The sequence below is a fragment of the Hypanus sabinus genome, chromosome 26 (genome assembly GCF_030144855.1).
Source record: "Hypanus sabinus isolate sHypSab1 chromosome 26, sHypSab1.hap1, whole genome shotgun sequence".
NCBI lineage: Eukaryota > Metazoa > Chordata > Chondrichthyes > Myliobatiformes > Dasyatidae > Hypanus > Hypanus sabinus.
Genome location: NC_082731.1, coordinates 16,413,155 through 16,432,425, shown reverse-complemented (window position 1 = coordinate 16,432,425; position 19,271 = coordinate 16,413,155). Strand labels below are relative to the sequence as shown.

General features: G+C 50.4%; 1 protein-coding gene across 9 annotated transcripts; it reads right to left on the bottom strand.

Moving 5' to 3' along the window:
* Window positions 1-9,825: 9,825 nt before the first annotated feature.
* LOC132381604 (zinc finger protein 234-like) lies at window positions 9,826-18,743 on the bottom strand. Of its 9 annotated transcripts, none has more exons than XM_059951114.1 (3): window positions 18,696-18,721; window positions 16,685-16,767; window positions 9,826-12,566 (listed from the first exon to the last, which is right to left on the bottom strand). In XM_059951114.1, exon 3 carries the CDS (start codon window positions 11,595-11,597, stop codon window positions 10,206-10,208), a length of 1,392 nt encoding a protein of 463 aa, XP_059807097.1. In that variant the 5' UTR covers window positions 11,598-12,566; window positions 16,685-16,767; window positions 18,696-18,721; the 3' UTR covers window positions 9,826-10,205. The 9 variants fall into 9 exon arrangements, with proteins under 9 accessions (XP_059807097.1, XP_059807093.1, XP_059807095.1 ...); XM_059951110.1 differs by lacking the exon at window positions 18,696-18,721 and adding an exon at window positions 17,315-18,686 and having other exon boundaries at window positions 9,826-13,291; XM_059951112.1 differs by lacking the exon at window positions 16,685-16,767 and having other exon boundaries at window positions 18,696-18,743.
* Between the last annotated feature and the right edge of the window lie 528 nt (window positions 18,744-19,271).

The window sequence follows — 19,271 nt, the reverse complement described above, 5'->3', positions numbered from 1 at the left end:
CACGCAAGGCGAGCAGGCGCCTGGACTCGGCTCTGCACACTCAGAAGCTGGCACGCATCTCCCCGTCCACATTCCCACCGCACAGGGTCCTCTGGAATATTGTGCGCAGGGCCGCTCCCCCGACCCAAGCAATGGCGAGAGCAGGGGCGGTTCGCCGGACGGGAGGCGGGGTGCTGGATTATTCTGTGAGAAAACGGGCCCGTAGGGTTCGGAGTTCAGGCGACTCAGAGAAGATGTCATTGCAAATCCTCCCGAAGATCGACAGGGTGGATGTAGGGAGGGGAAGATGGGTTGTTTCACCTTCCCCCACCCGAATGCTGGCGTTCACTGTGTCAGGGGAAGAGGACGAACTTCAAGACCACAGACTGGGAGACCATTTCGCTGAACACCTACGCTCTGTCCGCCAGAGAAAGCAGGATCTCCGAGTGGCCACACATTTTAATTCCACGTCCCGTTCCCATTCTGATATGTCTATCCATGGCCTCCTCTACTGTCAAGATGAAGCCACACTCAGGTTGGAGGAACAACACCTTATATACCGGCTGGGTAGCCTCCAACCTGATGGCATGAACATTGACTTCTCTAACTTCTGTTAATGCCTCTCCTCCCCTTCTTACCCCATCCCTGACATATCTAGTTTCTCCCCCTCCTTTTTTTCTCAATCTCCCATCACTCTGCCTGTTCTCCATCTCCCTCTGGTGCTCCCCTCCCCCTTTCTTTCTCCCTGGGCCTCCCGTCCCATGATCCTTTCCCTTCTCCAGCTCTGTATCACTTTTGCCAATCACCTTTCCAGCTCTTAGCTTCACCCCACCCCCTCCGGTCCTCTCCTATCATTTCGCATTTCCCCCTACCCCTCCTACTTTCAAATCTCTTACTATCTTTCCTTTAGGTTAGTCCTGACGAAGGGTCTCGGCCCGAAACGTCGACAGTGCTTCTCCCTATAGATGCTGCCTGGCCCGCTGTGTTCCACCAGCATTTTGTGTGTGTTGTTGTTAATGTTGACAGTGCTTCTCCCTATAGATGCTGCCTGGCCTGCTGTGTTCCACCAGCATTTTGTGTGTGTTGTTGTTAATGTTGACAGTGCTTCTCCCTATAGATGCTGCCTGGCCTGCTGTGTTCCACCAGCATTTTGTGTGTGTTGTTGTTAACGTCGACAGTGCTTCTCCCTATAGATGCTGCCTGGCCTGCTGTGTTCCACCAGCATTTTGTGTGTGTTGTTGTTAATGTTGACAGTGCTTCTCCCTATAGATGCTGCCTGGCCCGCTGTGTTCCACCAGCATTTTGTGTGTGTTGTTGTTAATGTTGACAGTGCTTCTCCCTATAGATGCTGCCTGGCCTGCTGTGTTCCACCAGCATTTTGTGTGTGTTGTTAATGTTGACAGTGCTTCTCCCTATAGATGCTGCCTGGCCTGCTGTGTTCCACCAGCATTTTGTGTGTGTTGTTGTTAACGTCGACAGTGCTTCTCCCTATAGATGCTGCCTGGCCTGCTGTGTTCCACCAGCATTTTGTGTGTGTTGTTGTTAATGTTGACAGTGCTTCTCCCTATAGATGCTGCCTGGCCTGCTGTGTTCCACCAGCATTTTGTGTGTGTTGTTAATGTTGACAGTGCTTCTCCCTATAGATGCTGCCTGGCCTGCTGTGTTCAACCAGCATTTTGTGTGTGTTGTTGTTAAGGTTGACAGTGCTTCTCCCTGTAGATGCTGCCGGGCCTGCTGTGTTCCACCAGCATTTTGTGTGTGTTGTTGTTAATGTTGACAGTGCTTCTCCCTATAGATGCTGCCTGGCCTGCTGTGTTCCACCAGCATTTTGTGTGTGTTGTTGTTAACGTCGACAGTGCTTCTCCCTATAGATGCTGCCTGGCCTGCTGTGTTCCACCAGTATTTTGTGTGTGTTGTTGTTAATGTTGACAGTGCTTCTCCCTGTAGATGCTGCCTGGCCTGCTGTGTTCCCACAGCATTTTGTGTGTGTTGTTGTTAATGTTGACAGTGCTTCTCCCTACAGATGCTGCCTGGCCTGCTCTGTTCCACCAGCATTTTGTGTGTGTTGTTGTTAATGTCGACTGTGCTTCTCCCTGTAGATGCTGCCTGGCCTGCTGTGTTCCACCAGCATTTTGTGTGTGTTGTTGTTAAGGTTGACAGTGCTTCTCCCTATAGATGCTGCCTGGCCTGCTGTGTTCCACCAGCATTTTGTGTGTGTTGTTGTTAACGTCGACAGTGCTTCTCCCTATAGATGCTGCCTGGCCTGCTGTGTTCCACCAGTATTTTGTGTGTGTTGTTGTTAATGTTGACAGTGCTTCTCCCTGTAGATGCTGCCTGGCCTGCTGTGTTCCACCAGCATTTTGTGTGTGTTGTTGTTAACGTTGACAGCTCTTCTCCCTATAGATGCTGCCTGGCCTGCTGTGTTCCACCAGCATTTTGTGTGTGTTGTTGTTAATGTTGACAGTGCTTCTCCCTATAGATGCTGCCTGGCCTGCTGTGTTCCACCAGCATTTTGTGTGTGTTGTTGTTAATGTTGACAGTGCTTCTCCCTATAGATGCTGCCTGGCCTGCTGTGTTCCACCAGCATTTTGTGTGTGTTGTAGGGAGAAATAATTTGTCTTTGGAGGGAGGTGAACCTCCGCTGCTGCGGGTGTGGGGTGGGCAGTGCTCAGTTACCGGGTTGTGAAGATTAAAGGAACTGAAGGACGAAACTGCGGCAGGAAAGGCTGATGGAGGCAAAACTGTGGCTGCGGCGTAATTAGGTTTTCTAAAGGTATTTGACAAGCACATGAATTTAGAGGCCACGATATTGGACAGGGTGTGTCAGAATGAGCTTATAGGCAGATGGTTCATGAAAATGGGGGGAATTAATTGAGACACAGGGTCCCGCAAATACTGGAAACTGGAGCAACAGGCATAACGCTGGAGGAACTCCGCGGGGCAGGCGGTCTGTGGAGAGGGGAATTGACAGCCGACATTCAACATGAAGGGTTCGGCCAGAAGCGTCGACTGTTTATTCTCCATAGATTCTGCCTGAACAGCTAGAGTCCCTCCAGCATTTTGTGTGTGTTCTTAAAATTTCGAGCATCTGCAAAATCTCTTGCGTTCACAGTTACGGGATTTTCGCGGACTCCCAGTCCTCCGAATCACCGGGTCGTCGCCCGTCGAGATCCCGTCGAGATCCGGTCGTGTTCCGACACGAACCTCCACCGCAGGCGTCAGGGAGGGTTTGAGCTGACGAAACGTGATCAGCTCCGCAGACACGGGAAACTGGCTCCGAGAACGGAAACGCGAGAGATTCCGTGTGGGGCTGCACCAACCTCTCCGTGCGTGAGAGCCTTCGCGTGTCTCTGCGTGTCCGGCGACGTGATCCTGCGTGGCGGGTAACAGAACGTACTTGTGTGAGTCGGGTATGTGGGGTACGCTTGCATGTGTGTACATGTCTCAGCATGCGTACGTCGCTATGTTGGGGGTTGGGTGCGTGTCTGCCTACGCGTGTATGTTTGGCAGCGCACGTCACGCGTGAAATGCGTGGGCGTGCTTTGAGTTGCGTGTCTATTTAATACAGTGTGTCAGTTGTGAATACGCACGTTAGCACGCGCTTGTGCGCGCTATCGGTCGGGTGATTGTGTCTCGGTGAAGATGATACTGAGGAGAAATTCTCGGGGGGTTAAAGGTGGGGTCTAATACACCCCGCAGCCTGAGCGGGAGCAGCTAAAATCGGACGTGTCAGTAGTACAGGGGCATGAGAAGGAAACAGGGGCAGTAGTAGGAAACAGGGGCAGGAGTAGCGATGACGGTACGGCAGCGATAGCTTGAGTTTCTGAGAAGGGCTCATCGCCAAGAAGAAGCGTTCTCAGGGGAGGGTGAGGCGACCGTGGCCGACATAAGAAGTTAAAGACGGTATGAAGGCAAACGATTAGGAAGGCGTGGAATGTTGCAAAAACATGGAGTGAAGCCCGAGGACTGGAATGCTTTTAAAAACCAACAGGGGATAAATTAACAGAAAACAATAAGGAAAGGAAAGATGAACTTTGAAGTTGAGCTGGCCGATACCAAACTTTGTTATTCTCGGGTATCAAGAGTAAAAGAAAGGCAAGCGGACATCGGGACGCCGGAAATGACGCCGCACGGGCACGGCGGACGAAACTGGGAAAAAAGTTATTTTGCGCCAGTGTTCACTGTGGGAGACACCAGCATTACGGCAGAAACGCGAGAGTGCCGGAGGGGTGGGGTGGGGGGCGGCCGCTAACACGAAGGAGAAGGTGTCTGGAAAGCTGAAAGTCATCTGGATCTGATAGACTGTACCCCAGCGTCCGGAAAGAGGTAGTTGCAAAGATTGCGGAGGAATTAGCAGTGATTTATCAGGAATCGCTGTTTTAGAATGGTCCCAGAGAAGTGGAGAATTACACTCGGCACTCCACTTTTTCGGAAGTGATGGAGGAAGTTGGACTGTCTTCCGTGGTTAGCAAGGAAGCATGAGTCTATTACTGTGGACGACTTTTCAGAGAGCTTGGAGGCCGCGATAAAATAGATCGAGGTCGGTATTGTTTCCTGCACGGGAAATTTTGCCTGACAAATCTGTTGGAAATCTTTGAGGAAATAACAGGCAGGGTGGACAAAGAGAACTTAGTGGGTGTTGTGTACTTGGATTTTCAGATGGCGTTTGACAAGGAGTCGGCCATGAGAGCCCACGGCATCCGGGAGATTGACTAGTGTGGATAAACGACCGGCAGGGTGGGGTGAAAGAGGTGGGGGGGGGCATTTCTGGTTAGCTGTCGGAATTGGGACCGCTTCTTTTCACGTTATATCAATGACCCGGATGACGGAGTTGATGCCTTCGTGGCCAGGTTTGCAAACGATACAAAGATGGGTAGGTCGTGTGAAGGAAGCAGGGGGTGTGCGGGAAGACTTGGATAGAGTGGCAGAATGAGCGAAGAGGTGGCAGATGGAATACAAGGTGGGGAAGTGTGTGGCCCTGCACTCTGATAGAACGAGTAAACTACTTTCTCAACGGGAGTCAACTGGAAGAGGACTCGCGAGTCCTCCTGCAGGATTTTCTGAGAAAGTTATTTCGCAGATTAAGTCGACACTAAGGAAAGCAAATGCAATGTGTGCAGTCACTTTGTGGGGACTAGAATATTCAAGATCTAGACTCAAGTTGGCCTGTTGCCATTCTTCAGTAGACAAGCGTAAAAGAGAGCGAAATAGACAGTAGACAGCAGGTGCAGGAGTGGGCCATTCGGCCCTTCTAGCCAGCATCGCTATTCAATGTGATCATGGCTGATCATACACAATCAGTACCCCGTTCCTGCCCCCTCCCCATATCCCTTGACCCCATTATCTAAAAGAACTCTATCTAACTCTCTCTTGAATGCATCCAGAGACTTAGCCTCCACTGCCTTCTGGGGCAGAGCATTCCACATATCCACCACTCTCTGGGTGAAAAAGTTTTTCCACATCTCTGTTCTAAATGGCCTACCCCTTATTCTTAAACTGTGGCCTCTCTTTCTGGACTCGCCCATCAGCGGGAACATACTTCTTGCCTCCAGCGTGTCCAATCCCTTAATAATCTTATATGTCTCAATCAGATCCCCTCTCATCCTTCTAAATTCCAGTGTATACAAGCCCAGTCGCTCCAATCTTTCAACATATGACAGTCCCGCCATTCCGGGAATCAACCTCGTGAACCTACGCTGCACTCCCTGAAAAGCAAGAATGCTTCCTCAAATTTGGAGACCAAAACTGCACACAATACTCCAGGTGTGGTCTCACCAGGGCCCTGTACAGCTGCAGAAGGACCTCTTTACTCCTGTACTCAATTCCTCTTGCTATAAAGGCCAGCATGCCATTAGCTTTCTTCACTGCCTGCTGGACCTGCATGCTTGCTTTCATTGACTGATGTACAAGAACACCTAGAACAGTTGTTACTCCAGATATGATGCAGCATGAAAATAACACGATTTTAAAACACAATCGATTGTTACAGGGTCGAGGCGTTGGACGAACCCCAGCGCAGAACACGGGCGCGGAGGCAGCGTCGGGAGGCGTTATTAACGTAGTGAGCGTGGAGTCGGAATCCAGGAGCGATGCTAGACTTAGAACTGGCTGGCCTAAGAGCCACGAAACGAGGTTACTCACACCGGACTCGACCAACGAACTGGCAGCTCCTTGTCGTGGTCACGGGGTTTTTAATTCGGCATTTGCTGATGGAGAGCAGTTGTGTGTAGTTAGTGGAACCTGGGAATGATTGGAAACTAAACGAGGGGATTGAGGCCCAATTCCTGAGGTAAATAGCCAGGTGGGGGATTACCAGAAGGGACCATGACATCAATATGAAAACATAAGATTAGTTTATAGACAAGTTGACATTGGGTACAGGAGTATCTGTACATAGGGTGACTATAACAACAAAGAAGTTTTGGTGGGGCAGGGGGTCTGGTGTGACCAGCATGGCGGCTCGGGGAAAGTAACTGTTTCTGAGTCTGGTGGTCCCGGCATGGCGGCTGTGTAGCCTCCTCCGTGACTGGAGTGGGACAGACAGTCCACGAGCGGGGTGGGTGGGATCCTTGCTGGCCTTTCTCTCGCGCCTTTCTGGATGGCGGCCAGGCCGGTGCCGATGATGCGCCGGGAAGTTTTAACTAATCGTTGCCCTGTGCAATTGCCCTCCCGTGCAGTGGTGCAGCGCGTTAGGGCGCCCTCTGCTGCGTACCTGCGGAAGTATCGATGCGCGCCGACCTCCTGAACGTGTCGGATGTGTTCTGGGACAATGGGGGATTGTGTGAGCTGTGCACTCCCAGGAGGGTGTAACTGCTGCTGATGTGAAGAGAAGTGTCCGCCGTGGCCAAAAACCATCTCCTTCGCCTTGTTAGCATGGACGAAAAGGTGACTTGCCTGCCACCAGACAAGTTTAAAAGCGAGGATGAAATGTTGAGGCTTTGTAAGGCATTGGCCACACCGCATTTGGAGTATTGGGAGCGGCTGTTGGCCCCTTATCTGAGAAACGAGGTGTTAACATTAGAGAAGATTTACCAAAAAAAAAATCCGCAAATGAAAGGGTTAACGTATGGGGAGAGTTTGATACGATGCTCTGGGCTCGTGCTCGCTGGATATTAGAAGATTGGGGGTGCGGGGGTGGTTTCTCATTGAAATGTCTAGATGGAGTGGATGCGTCCCCGGGTGACTCTCGGAGCCGGTTGGAAGGAGATATCTTTCGAAAAGAGATGAGGCCGAATTTCTTTCGCCTGTGGATTTCATTTCCACGCTCGGCTGTATTTAAACTGGAAGTGAATGGGCTCTTGTTTAGTAAGGGCGCTCCAGGTTACCCGAATAAACCAGGAGAATGGGATTGAGAGAGACAACAGGTCAACCATGATCCAACCGCGGAGCGGATTCGAATTGTCTCATTCTTCTTCTATGACCTGTGTTTTACATATTGCAGACAGCGTGGGGAGTGGTTAGTGTGGTCGGAAGGGAAGCGCCCCGGGCCGGGGGTTTGAGGGATGGGTTGGTGAGGGTCTATCAGACGAGAGGATGTTGGGTTTGAATGAGTATGGGGTATGGGACGAGTGCGCGAGGTTTCCCCGGGGATGCAGGAAAGGGGTTGTATCAGACACCCGGTGGAGGGAGTGGGGGTGGGGGAGGAAGGGAACGTCGCTGAGACGGGAATGTTCGCGGCGGAAGGGACAAGGAACGGGCGAGACATCCCTAGGAGATGTCCCAGAAATGGGAGAGTGTGGAAGTGAGTATGGGGCTGGAGAGAGAGGAAGGAGGACCGTCCCGGAGATGGGAAGGAAGACGTGGTCTCACACAGACGAGGGGAGGAAAAGAGGGGGATGGGGCATTTCAGAGACAGGGTGGAGAGAGCTGGATGGGGGGTGGGGGGGGAGGAGGTGCCAGATACGAGGCGAGATAGTTGAGATGAGGAGAATATCGCTACAACAGGGGAAGGGTGCGTCCTGGAGACAGGTTTGGGCAAGGGGGCATCCCAGAGATAGGAAGTCTAGGGGTGTCCCGTAACCGGGGCAGAGGGGGAGGAAAATGGTGTCCCAGAGTCGGCAGGGAGAGGTAGTCCCAAATACAGGGGGCAAGGGGCACCCTGAGATAGGGGAAGCAGGTGTTTTGAGAGAAGGGTGGGGTGGGGAGGAGGCGAAAGATTCCAGGACAGATGGAACCGGAGGGGTAGGGGAGAGTGTTGGAAGCGCGCCTTCCAGAGAAGCGGGGAGGGACATTTCAGATACAGGGAGAGGGGCAGGGGAGGTCCCAGAGGTTGTGCGGTTGGCATCTGAGAAAGGATGACGGGGGAAAGTGGGTTTGCCAGATATGGAGATGGGTACAGGCGGGGAGCAACACTGAAACAAAGGGAGTGGGGCAGAGTGGGCATCCCAGAGACGAGGGAGGGGTGGACAGAGACAGGGTACGGAGGGGAGAAGAGTTAATGGGGGGGGAAGGGAGCTCCTCAGAGAATGGGCAGAGGAGAGGCTGACAGGGATGAATCAGGGAAGGGGGAGATTCAGAGGCTTGAGAAGGGGGTGGCTCACAGGTGGGGGAGGGAGAGGGTTGGGAGACCAGGAGGTGTGAGGGATTGAAGAAGGGGGAAGGAGTACCCCAAAAACAAGTGGGCGAGGAAAGGGGAGGGTGGGATACGAGAGGAGGGCAGGGTGCAACAATCCAAAGGCAGATGTATGGGGTGACCAAGGAGGTGGCGGGAGGTGGGTGACACAGAGACGGTGTTGACGGTGGTAGTCTGGGGAGGAGCGAGACCTAGAGAGAGAGGGATGAGGAAGCGGTGTCCCCATCTGGAGGCGGGGGGTGGGTGAAGAGGAAGTGGCACCCAGAAGTGGTGAGGGGTAATGGTGGAGGGGAACCTAGAGAGGGGCGAGTGGGTATAGGTGACCCAGAAAGCAGTGCAGCGGAAACCCAGGAGAGGAGTGAGCAACCTAGAAACGGGGGTTGAGGTGGGAAGCGGGGTGACCCAGAGGGGTCAGGGGTGAGTTTTTACCCAGAGACAGGGGTGAGTGGGGATTTAGAAGGGGGAAGTGGGGGGTTGAGTGAAGGGTGTGACCAGGAAATTGAGGGGGTGGAGACTGTAAGGGGAGAGCCAGATTGAACGCTGAATGGGTCAACCAATAGAAGGAGAGCACACCCAGAGAAGGGGAGGAGGGTTGCAAAAACACTGGGGAGAATGGGCGGCAGCCCAGAGACATGGGGAGGGGGAGAAAAGTGGGTGACTCAGGGAAGAGGAGTGACCCAGAGACTGGTAGGAAGGGGTCGACCCTGAGATGGGAAAGGGGGTGAGCATTCTGGAGGAGGGGTTGGAATAGGGAGACCAACAGGGCTGGGAGATGAATGGTCTCAGCTGAAATATCAACTGTTTATTCCCTTCCACAGATACTGCCCGACTTGCAGAGTTCCTCCGGCATTTTGTGTGTGTTAATGATTATTAACACCTGTAAGAATGCCTCATGATTGGGATTCTGTGTTTGCAAATAAGGGATTAGGAGCTGCACCGGATTTCAATCGGTCAATATCGATATAAAACTGACAACTCTGAGCTGAAGTTTCAGAACAGTTCGGTGACGGGGGCCGGACTGTTGTCCCGGTGCACAAGTAAATAAAGTTTGAAGGAAGAGCGAGTGCAAGTTGTGGGAGACCAGGTGATCGGTGACGTCACTTCACCCAGAGCGGTGACCGTCACGACAGGGACAGACTGAGGGGAGCGGCAGGGATGGATTGAAGGGGAAGCTGAGAGAACAGAGAGAGAGAGACAAGAACATCGCTACAGGGTAGTGGGGCAGGAACACTGGCAGGGACCAGAGGGGCAGAATGGCCGCTTTACCGTACACTCAGTGTGCTGCACATCAGGAAGAACCTGAAACACAAGTTTTAAAATAGACCTGATTTATTTACGACAGATCCACAATATTAAACTCCAGTCCAATTAAAGGCTGATGTCATCTGAACAAACCCAGTGACCAGGGTTCAGTCCCAGGTGCGATGAACAGCAGCGATAACTGCAGAATTTGACAACACGCACTCGTAATCCTGCAAATGGGTTCTCCAATTGTGATGGTTAAAAACTTAACACAGAGTTACTTCAACTGCTTCCTCCGTGTGCAGTTGCTGGTGTTTCAGCTAGTAAACCTCTTTGCTCACACAAAGACGTGTGCAGACTCTCAGCGTCGCCCCACAAGGTGGGATGACCGAATGAATCCCTGCCCACGGTCTCAGCGGGTGAACGGCTTCTCCCCAGAGTGAACTCGCCGGTGTGTCTGTAGATGGGACAGCTGGGTGAATCTCTTCCCACACTCGGAACAGATGAACGGTCTCTCCCCGGTGTGGACTGACTGGTGTCTCAGTAGATGAGAAGAGCGAGTAAATCTCTTCCCGCACTCTGAGCAGGTGAACGGCCTCTCCCCAGTGTGAACTCTCTGGTGTATCTCTAGGTTGGATGACCGAGTGAATCCCCTCCCACATTCGGAGCAGATGAACGGTCTGTCCCCAGTGTCAACCCGCCGGAGTGCCTGGGTATGAGATGACACAGTAATTCTCTTTCCACAGTCGGAGAAGGTGAAAGGCTTCTCTCCCGCGTGAATTCGCTGGTGTGTCGCCAGGTTGGACGACCGAGTGAATCCCTTCCCACAGTCTGAGCAGGTGAACGGCCTCTCCCCGGTGTGAACCCGCTGGTGTGCCTGGAGGTGAGAGGATGCAGTAAATCTCTTCCCGCATTCCGAGCAGCTGAACGGCCTCTCCTCGGAGTGAACCCGCTGGTGCCTCATCAGGTGGGATGAACTCGCGAATCCCTTCCGACACACGGAGCAGGTGAACGGCCTCTCCCCGGTGTGGGCTCGCAGGTGCGTCGCCAGGTTGGACGACCGAGTGAACCCCTTCCCGCACTCCGAGCAGGTGAACGGCCTCTCCCCGGTGTGAACCCGTTGGTGTCGCAGCAGCTCGGATGACTGAATGAAGCCCTTCCCGCAGACAGAGCAGACGAACGGCCTCTCCCCGCTGTGAACTCGCTGGTGGGCCTGCAGCTCGGATGGCCGAGTAAATCTGCTTCCGCATTCGGGGCAGGTGAACGGCTTCTCCCCGGAGTGGACTCGCTGGTGGGTCATCAGGTTGGACGAGCTGCTGAATCCCTTCCCACACGCGGAGCAGGTGAACGGCCTCTCCCCGGTGTGAACCCGCTCGTGTGCCTGCAGATGGGAGGCCTGGGTGAACGTCTTCCCGCAATCCGAGCAGGAGTACGGCCTCTCGCCGGTGTGAACTCGCTGGTGTACCAGCAGATGGGACGATTGAGGGTACCTCTTCCCACAGACCGAGCACACGAACGGCCTCTCCCCTCTGTGAATCCGCTGGTGCGTCTGCAGGTGACACGACTGGGTGAACCCCTTCCCGCAGTCCGAGCAGGTGAACGGCCGCTCCCCGGAGTGAACCCGCTGGTGCCGCAGCAGGTCAGCCGATCGAATGAACCCCTTGGCGCAGACGGAGCAGATGAAGTTCCGCTCCCCGCTGTGAAATCGCTGGTGGGTCCGCAGCTGGGACGACTGGGTGAACGCCTTCCCGCACTCGGAGCAGGAGAACCGCCTCTCCCCGGTGTGAACCCGCCGGTGTCTCATCACGCTCACGGAGCAGGTGAACAGGCTCTCAGCGGCACTACTTTCTGACGGAGCTTAAGCTTGGTCGGCAGAATGAATCACATCCCACAGTCAGAACAGCGGGTGAACGGTCGAACTACGGTGTGAACTCGCTGATGTATCTTTGGGCTCGATGACTGAACATATCCCCTCCCACACACAGCGGGTGAACGGACTCTCCACAGTGTCAACTCACTGGTGTGACTGTGGTTGAATGGCTGAGTGAATCCCTTCCCACACACACACACAGCAGGTGAATGCTATCTCCCTGCTATCAATTCTCTGGCAATTCATCAAATCGGATGTCAGACGTAGTGAATCCCTTGGAAAATCATTGCTTTTGAGGAACTGATCTCTGGTGAATAAAAGCTGGTGTGTTCTCGGCAACCCAGTTCCACTGGATTTCAGGGAAATTCATTTTGGAGCTGGGATGAGGTACAAAGAAAATACCTGGTTGTCCCCCTCAGTAACTTGTAGGCAATTTACACAGCGTGTCTCCAGCTCCGTTCATCCAAATCTCACCCCGACACTGAACTCATGTTCGGATTCTCCTTGCCCTGACTGCTGTGCTGTCTTCTCAAGCATCTCCTCCTCTCCAGTCAGAGATTCGAGCTGACCGTAATTGCCCTCTTTGTTGTGCTTGAGATTCCCGTACACAAAGCCTCTCTCCTGTAAAGAGATGTGTAGAGTACATCGGTGGGTGAAAGGCAGCTTCCGATGTGAGATAGTTTCAGACTCTACGGTGAGCTCTGACCAGTGACAGCAAGGCTCGATGCAAGTTGGAGAAATGACTCCTCATTTTGTAACAGGGCACTGTTCAGGCATCCAGACCAACCACCAAACTCTCCGTCTGTGTCACGATGGACATTTCTGCCCGTCATCGATCTGTGACTTGGCTCAGTTTGTCTCTCCCAGTTAGATTATTTCAGGTTCTGGGCACGTCCCACAGAGCTACAAAGAGCACATGATATGACATGAAGTCTTCTGGAGACTTTCTAGTTATTCTGAGCCCTCCTCCCCCTCCAAGTGACTGACAGTGGTGAAATGACCAATAGCAATGGATATGAAGGGAACGTGATTAGACTCTCAATAGAGGTCAGTGGTGTGTGACACTTTGTGACGTGAACGCTACAAGTCACTTGGTACCCTGGACAAAGGCATCGGATATCATGTTCTCAGAGAGAATGGGACAAAATGATTTCACGGGTAGAAGGGTCCAGACTGGAGGGCGTAAAGCAGAGCTGACTTTCTAAAGAACCAAGGTTGATGCAAGAATTCTGATTTTTTTCTTGCAGAACTAATTAACATTTACGTTGACTGGAAGATAGACCTAGTACATTCTTTCAGACCTCAGTCTCAACTAAACACATTATAGCAGATAAAACAGGACAGGACAGGAACAGACCCTGCAGCCCACAATGATGTACTGAACCAAACAGCTGACTAATCCCGTCTGCCTACGCAGTAAATGAAATGGTTGACTCTTTCAACAATAATTTGAAAAATATATTAAACACTGTGGCCCCACTAGGGTTAAAAAGAATTAACTTACTAAAACTTCACCATAGTTAAATAACTTTATCTGTGAACTTACGAGTAGCTGAGAGAAAATGGACGAAAGTTGGACTAGACGTCCATCATAATGTTTTCTAGCTTCCTTTGATGCTGTTATACCTCTGCAAGAAGAGCCCATTTTCCCAAGATTATTACAGAGACTCAACTGTGGGCACAGAACTGGAGAGTATGACATCGGTGGCAGAGCGGAGGGCGCTGAGTAGGCTACGGTCAATCATGGAAAACCCTGAACATCCTCTGCACAGCACCATCCAGAGACAGAGAAGCAGCTTCAGCGGCAGGTTGCTGTCAATGCAATGCTCCTCAGACAGGATGAAGAGATCATTACTCCCCAACGCCATTCGGCTCTACAATTCAACCACCGGGGCAATACAGGTTAAAGTGCCGGGGTTAGGACTGAGCTTAAGTTACCACTCAATGCACTTTAGTAAACTATTTAAGAACTTTTTAAAAGCTATTTATTAATGCTTTTTGGGAGGGTGATTTTAGATGCATATCATATTTATACTGAGTTAAATACTGTATGTATTTAGTTTTGCTACAATAAGTGTATGGGACACTGGAAAAATGTTGAATTTCCCCTTTTGGATGAATAAAGTATCTATCTATCTATCTATTACCCAGGTGTTGAAACCTGCCCCAACCTATAATGTCCTCAGTCAAGCTTCTGCCACAAATGTGAGGAATTTTCAATATCTTAGGAAAGTTTCAGTCAGGCTGCAGAGCAAAACACAGCATGAAGCCGCCCCTTGTCAGCGACTTTAGACTCAGCCCTGATACTGACAGGGGCTCAGTTCTAACTCTCCTGAATCTAAACGCTGTCCTTGACACAGTTCACCACAACACCCTGAGAACTGGATCCACACTCTGGCTGTGTCCTTAACTGGTTTCTGCTCGTGCACCTGCATTGGAACGGGGGGGGGGGGGGGGACATGGATTCAGATTTCTGGATAATTCAGACGTCTTCTGGGGCAGGTATGACCAGTACAAAAGGGACAGGTTGCACTTAAATCTGAGGGGGAATCAATATTCTTGCAGGCTGATTTAGACAGGTATATGGAGAAATTTAATGTGGGGGGATATATGGGAGGCAGGGTTTTAGGGTCGGCACAACATTATGGGCCGAAGGGCCTGCACTGTGCTGTACTATTCTTGGTTCTACTTACTAGAGCTGTTGGGAGTGGTTTAAACTAATATGGCAGGGGGATGGGAACTGGTACGATAGAGCTGAAGATGAGCCAGCAAGTAGAGATGTAATACGTAATATGAATGGAAGGAAGGACAAACCCATGATTGGGTACACGTGCAAACAGAGCAAAGAGTTAAACTGTACCATAGCAGCAAAATTCAATAGGGGAAGAATGCAGGATTGAAGGTGCTGTATTTAAATGCGTGTAGTATTCGGAATAAGGTGGATGAACTCGTGGCGCAGTTAGAGATTGGTCGGAATGACGTTGTGGGCATCGCTGAGTCGTGGCTGAAAGAGGGCCATCGTTGGGAGCTTAACATCACAGGGTACACTTTGTATAAAAGGACAGGCAGGAAGGCATAGGCAGTGGCGTGGCTCTGTTGGTAAGAGATGGAATTATATCTTCAGAAAGAGGTGACAGAAGGTCAGAGAATGTTGAATCTTTGTGGGTGGAGTTAAGAAATTGCAAAGGGAAGAAAAAAACCATGATGGGAATCATATACAGGCCTCCAAGTAGTTACCAAGGTGTGGGGTTGAGATTGCAAAGGGAGCTGGAAAGGACTTGTAATAAGGGCAATAGCGCAATTGTAATGGGGGACTTCAATATGCGAGGGGATTGGGAAAGTCAGGTTGGTGTCAGATTGCAAGAGAGGGGATTTGTTGAAAGCCTACGAGATGGCTTTTTAAAGCAGCTTGTGCTCAAGCCTACTCAGGGAAAGGCTATCGTACATTGGGTGCTTGTAATAACCCAGATCTTATTAGGGAGCTCAATGTAAAGGAACCCTTAGGAGGCAGTGATCATGATTGAATTCATACTGCAGTTTGAGAGGGGGAAGCACGTGTATCAATATCACAGTGGAATAAGGGGAATTACGGAGGCATGTGAGAGGAGCTCGCCCGGGGGGTTGGAGGGGGATACTGGCGGGGATGACGGCAGAACAGAAATGGCTGAAGTTTCTGGGAATAGTTCACGAGATACAGAATAGATATGTCCCAAAGAGGAAGAAGTTTTCAAATGACAAGGGTGGTAACCATGGCCGACAAAGGAAATTAAGGACTGAATTAAAGCCAAGGAAAGGGCATATAATGTAGCAAAGGTGAGTGGGATGTTGGATGATTGCGGGTTTATAAAATTATAAAATCCAAAAAAAGGCAACTAAAAAGGCTATAAGAAGGGAAGAGATGAAATATGAGGGCAGACTAGCCAATAATATAAAGCGGGATACCAAAAGTGTTTCAGTTATACAAAGAATAGAAGGTTGGTGAGAGTTGATATTGGACAACTGGAAAATGATGCTGGTGAGGTAGTAATGGGGGAGAAAGAAATGGCAGATGAACTTAATAGGTACTTTGCATTAGTCTTCACTGTGGAAGACACTAGCAGTGTGCCAGAGGTCCGTGAGTGTCAGGGAGCAGGAGTGAGTGCTATTGCTATTACAAAGGAAAAAGTGCTAGGCAAACTGAAAGGTCTTACGGTGGATAAGTCACCTGGATCAGATAAACTACATCCCAGAGTCCTGAGAGAGGTTGCTGAAGAGATAAAAGATGCATCAGTTATGATCTTTCAAGAATAACTTGATTCTGGCATGGTTCTGGAGGAATGGAAGACTTCAAATGTCACACTACTCTTTAAAAAGCAAGACAAAAGAAAGGAAATTATAGACCAGTTAACCTAACTTCAGTACTTGGGAAAGTATTGGAGACTATTATTAAGGACGAGGTTTTGAGGTACTTGGAGACTAATGATAAAATAAGTCAAAGTCAGCATGGTTTCTGTGAAGGGAAATCTTGCCTGACAAATCTGTTAGAGTTCTTCGAGGAAGTAACAAGCAGGGTGGACAAAGGAGAGGCAGTGGATGTCATTTACTTGGATTTTCAGAAGGCATTTGGCAAAGTGCCACTCATGAGGCTGCTTAACAAGATAAAATCCTATGGCATTACAGGAAAGACACTGGCATGGATAGCGGAATTTCTGGCAGGCAGGAGGCAGCGAGTGGTAATAAAGGGGGCCATTTCTCGTCGGCTGCCAGTGACTAGTGATGTTCCTCAAGGCTCAGAATTGAGACCGCTACTTTTCTCATGGTTTGTCAGTGATTTGGATAATGGAATTAGTGGCTTTGTGGCAAAGTTTGTGGATGATACGAAGATAGGTGGAGGGGTAGGTAGTGCTGAGGAAGTGATGTGATTGCAGCAGGACTTGGACAAATTGGAAGAATGGGCAAAAAAAAAGTGGCAGATGGAACAAAGTGTTGGGAAATGTGTGATAATGCATTTTGGTAAAAGGAGCGATAGTGCAGACTATTACCTGAATAGGAAAGTTCAAACATCAAAGGTGCAGGGGGACTTGGGAGTCCTCGGGCAAAACTCCCAAAAGGTTAACTTACACGTCTGTGATAAAGAAGGCAAATGCAATGTTAGAATTTATTTCAAGGGGAGTAGAATATAAAAGCAAGCAGATAATGCTGAGCCTTTATATGACACCAGTCAGGCTGCACTTGGAGTATTGTCAACAGTTTTGGGCCCCATATGTCAGAAAGGATGTGTTGTCATTGGAGAGAGTCCAGAGGAGGTTCACAAGGGTGATCATTTGCCAGCTTTGGGCCTGTACTCACTGGAATTTAGCAGAAGGCATGGAGATCTCATTGAAACCTACTGAATGTTGAAAGGACTAGATAGGGTGGATGTGGAGACGATGTTCCCTATGGTGTGGTTATCCAGAACGAGAGGGCTGTTATGAAGGATGAACAACTCTGATGGGCAGAAGGGTGCAGAGTTGCCCATGTCCCCCCCCCCCCCGGGAGAATCACAAACTGCTACTTTTACCACGCTGCTAATGAGAGAGAAAGAGAGACGAAGGGGAAACATAATGGGATTGGAACATCTGCTTCAGATAAGGAAAGAGATAACACCGGGAAAGAGAGACTTGTTGACCCACCATATTATTACTCCTGAAAGACTTCTGGCTCCGGAGAGGGCTGTTTACTTGGTACTATTCTGTTCATTAAAATTCCTCAGTGGACAGCCGGAGTGGGCTGGTTTGATGGGCTAAGCCATTCAAAACTGATTGACACCCGAGACCCCATGAGTAGGGATAAAAGTGAGGTCTGGGGAGACACCCCTCAGACACACCAGGAGACACACTAGTGAGCACTGCTTGAGTGTTGGAACCCACGAGAAGGTGTGGGGCATCGGGGACCGAACAAAGGATCGGTCAGTTTAACTCAGTGTTTATGTCAAAATGTCTCTTAAAACTTGGCCGGACTAAACTCCATCTGCCATCTCTCTGCCCGTATCTGCAACTGATCTATATCCCACTGATTCCACAAGATCACAAGACAAAGGAGCAGAAGTAGGCCATTCGGCCCATCGAGTCTGCTCCGCTACTCCACCATGAGCTAAATTATTCTCCCGTCTAGTTCCAATTTCCGGCTTTTTTCCCCACATCCCTCGATACACTGACTAATCAGATAAACTGTCAATCTCCTCCTTAAAAACCTTCAATGACTGGCCTCCACAGCCGTACGTGGCAACGAATTCCACAAATCCACGACCCTCTGGCTAAAAAAATTTCTCCTCATCTGTTTTAAATGGGTACCCTCTAATTCTAAGACTGTGACCTCTTGTCCTGGACTCACCCACCAAGGGAAACAGCCTTCCCATATCGACTCTGTCCATCTGTCCCCGTATCTGCAACTGATCTATACCCCACTGATTTCTTTGTCAGTCTTCTGTGTTCTTCACAACTCCACCAATCTTCATATCATCTACAAACTTACTAACCTACCCATCTACATTTTCATCCAGGTCATTGATATACATCCCAAACAGATCCCTGTGGAACACCACTAACTACAGACCTCCGACTCGTACTCTCTGAATATAACAGCCTAATTCACCACGGACCTATCTGCCAAGGTGTCCTGCACGCTCTACATCCGAGATTAAACTCGGGAGCCTAGTTTTGTTCCGAGTTCCAGATGCTTGAATGCAGAAGCTCGGCAGAGTTTGGGAGATCCATCCACTCCCATTCCAAGCACAGCCCACAGACTGGCGGGTAAAGCCTCGGCAGAGTCATCCATGGCAGCCTCTCTCTACCCGGAAAACCCCACGGACATCTGTCCGTCAGGGTCCCAGCACCCTCATTGATCGGTAGGAAATTTCCCTGGGCCCGGGTGCGGTTCGCAGAACTGAGAAAGTGGGAAAGCAGCCTGTCCTGGGCCGCATGGCCACGATGTGTCCGGAGCTCGCGGCAATTGTTCCTCAATCGGGGCGCGGTGTCCAAAGCTGGTGAAACCCCCACCGAAACCCTTTCCTACCTGCCCCCAATCCTCCAAAGCCTTTGGTCCACTGAGCGCATGCGTGACTTTACAGGAACTATTTGACACGTGGCGCATGCGCACTTGATCAGTCGGTCACCGACGGCGTGTTCTAAACCGTGGAGATTTCTGGGTACGCAAGGTGCCATTTAAGTTTCTGCAAGCACAGTTTCCCCTCTGCCACAACCTTCAAAACCAATCAATATTTTTATTTCCTGACGAAGGGTCTCGGCCCGAAACGTCGACAGAGCTTCTCCCTATAGATGCTGCCTGGCCTGCTGTGTTCCACCAGCATTTTGTGTGTGTGTTGTTTCAATATTTTTATATGTAGAACTCAGCAGCTACTATAACACAGCAAGCAATATACTTAATGTCAACCGGTGTTCCTTGTGTCAAAAGTCCAACACACTTACATATGCAGAAATTAAACAAAATTACAAGAGATTCTGTAACACACAGAATTCAGCATCTAGGAAAAGAGTACAGTCAATGTTTTGGGCCAAAACTATTCAAATCCCAGTCCTGCCAAAGGGTTTTGGCCCAAAATATCGACTGTACTCTTACCCTAGATGCTGC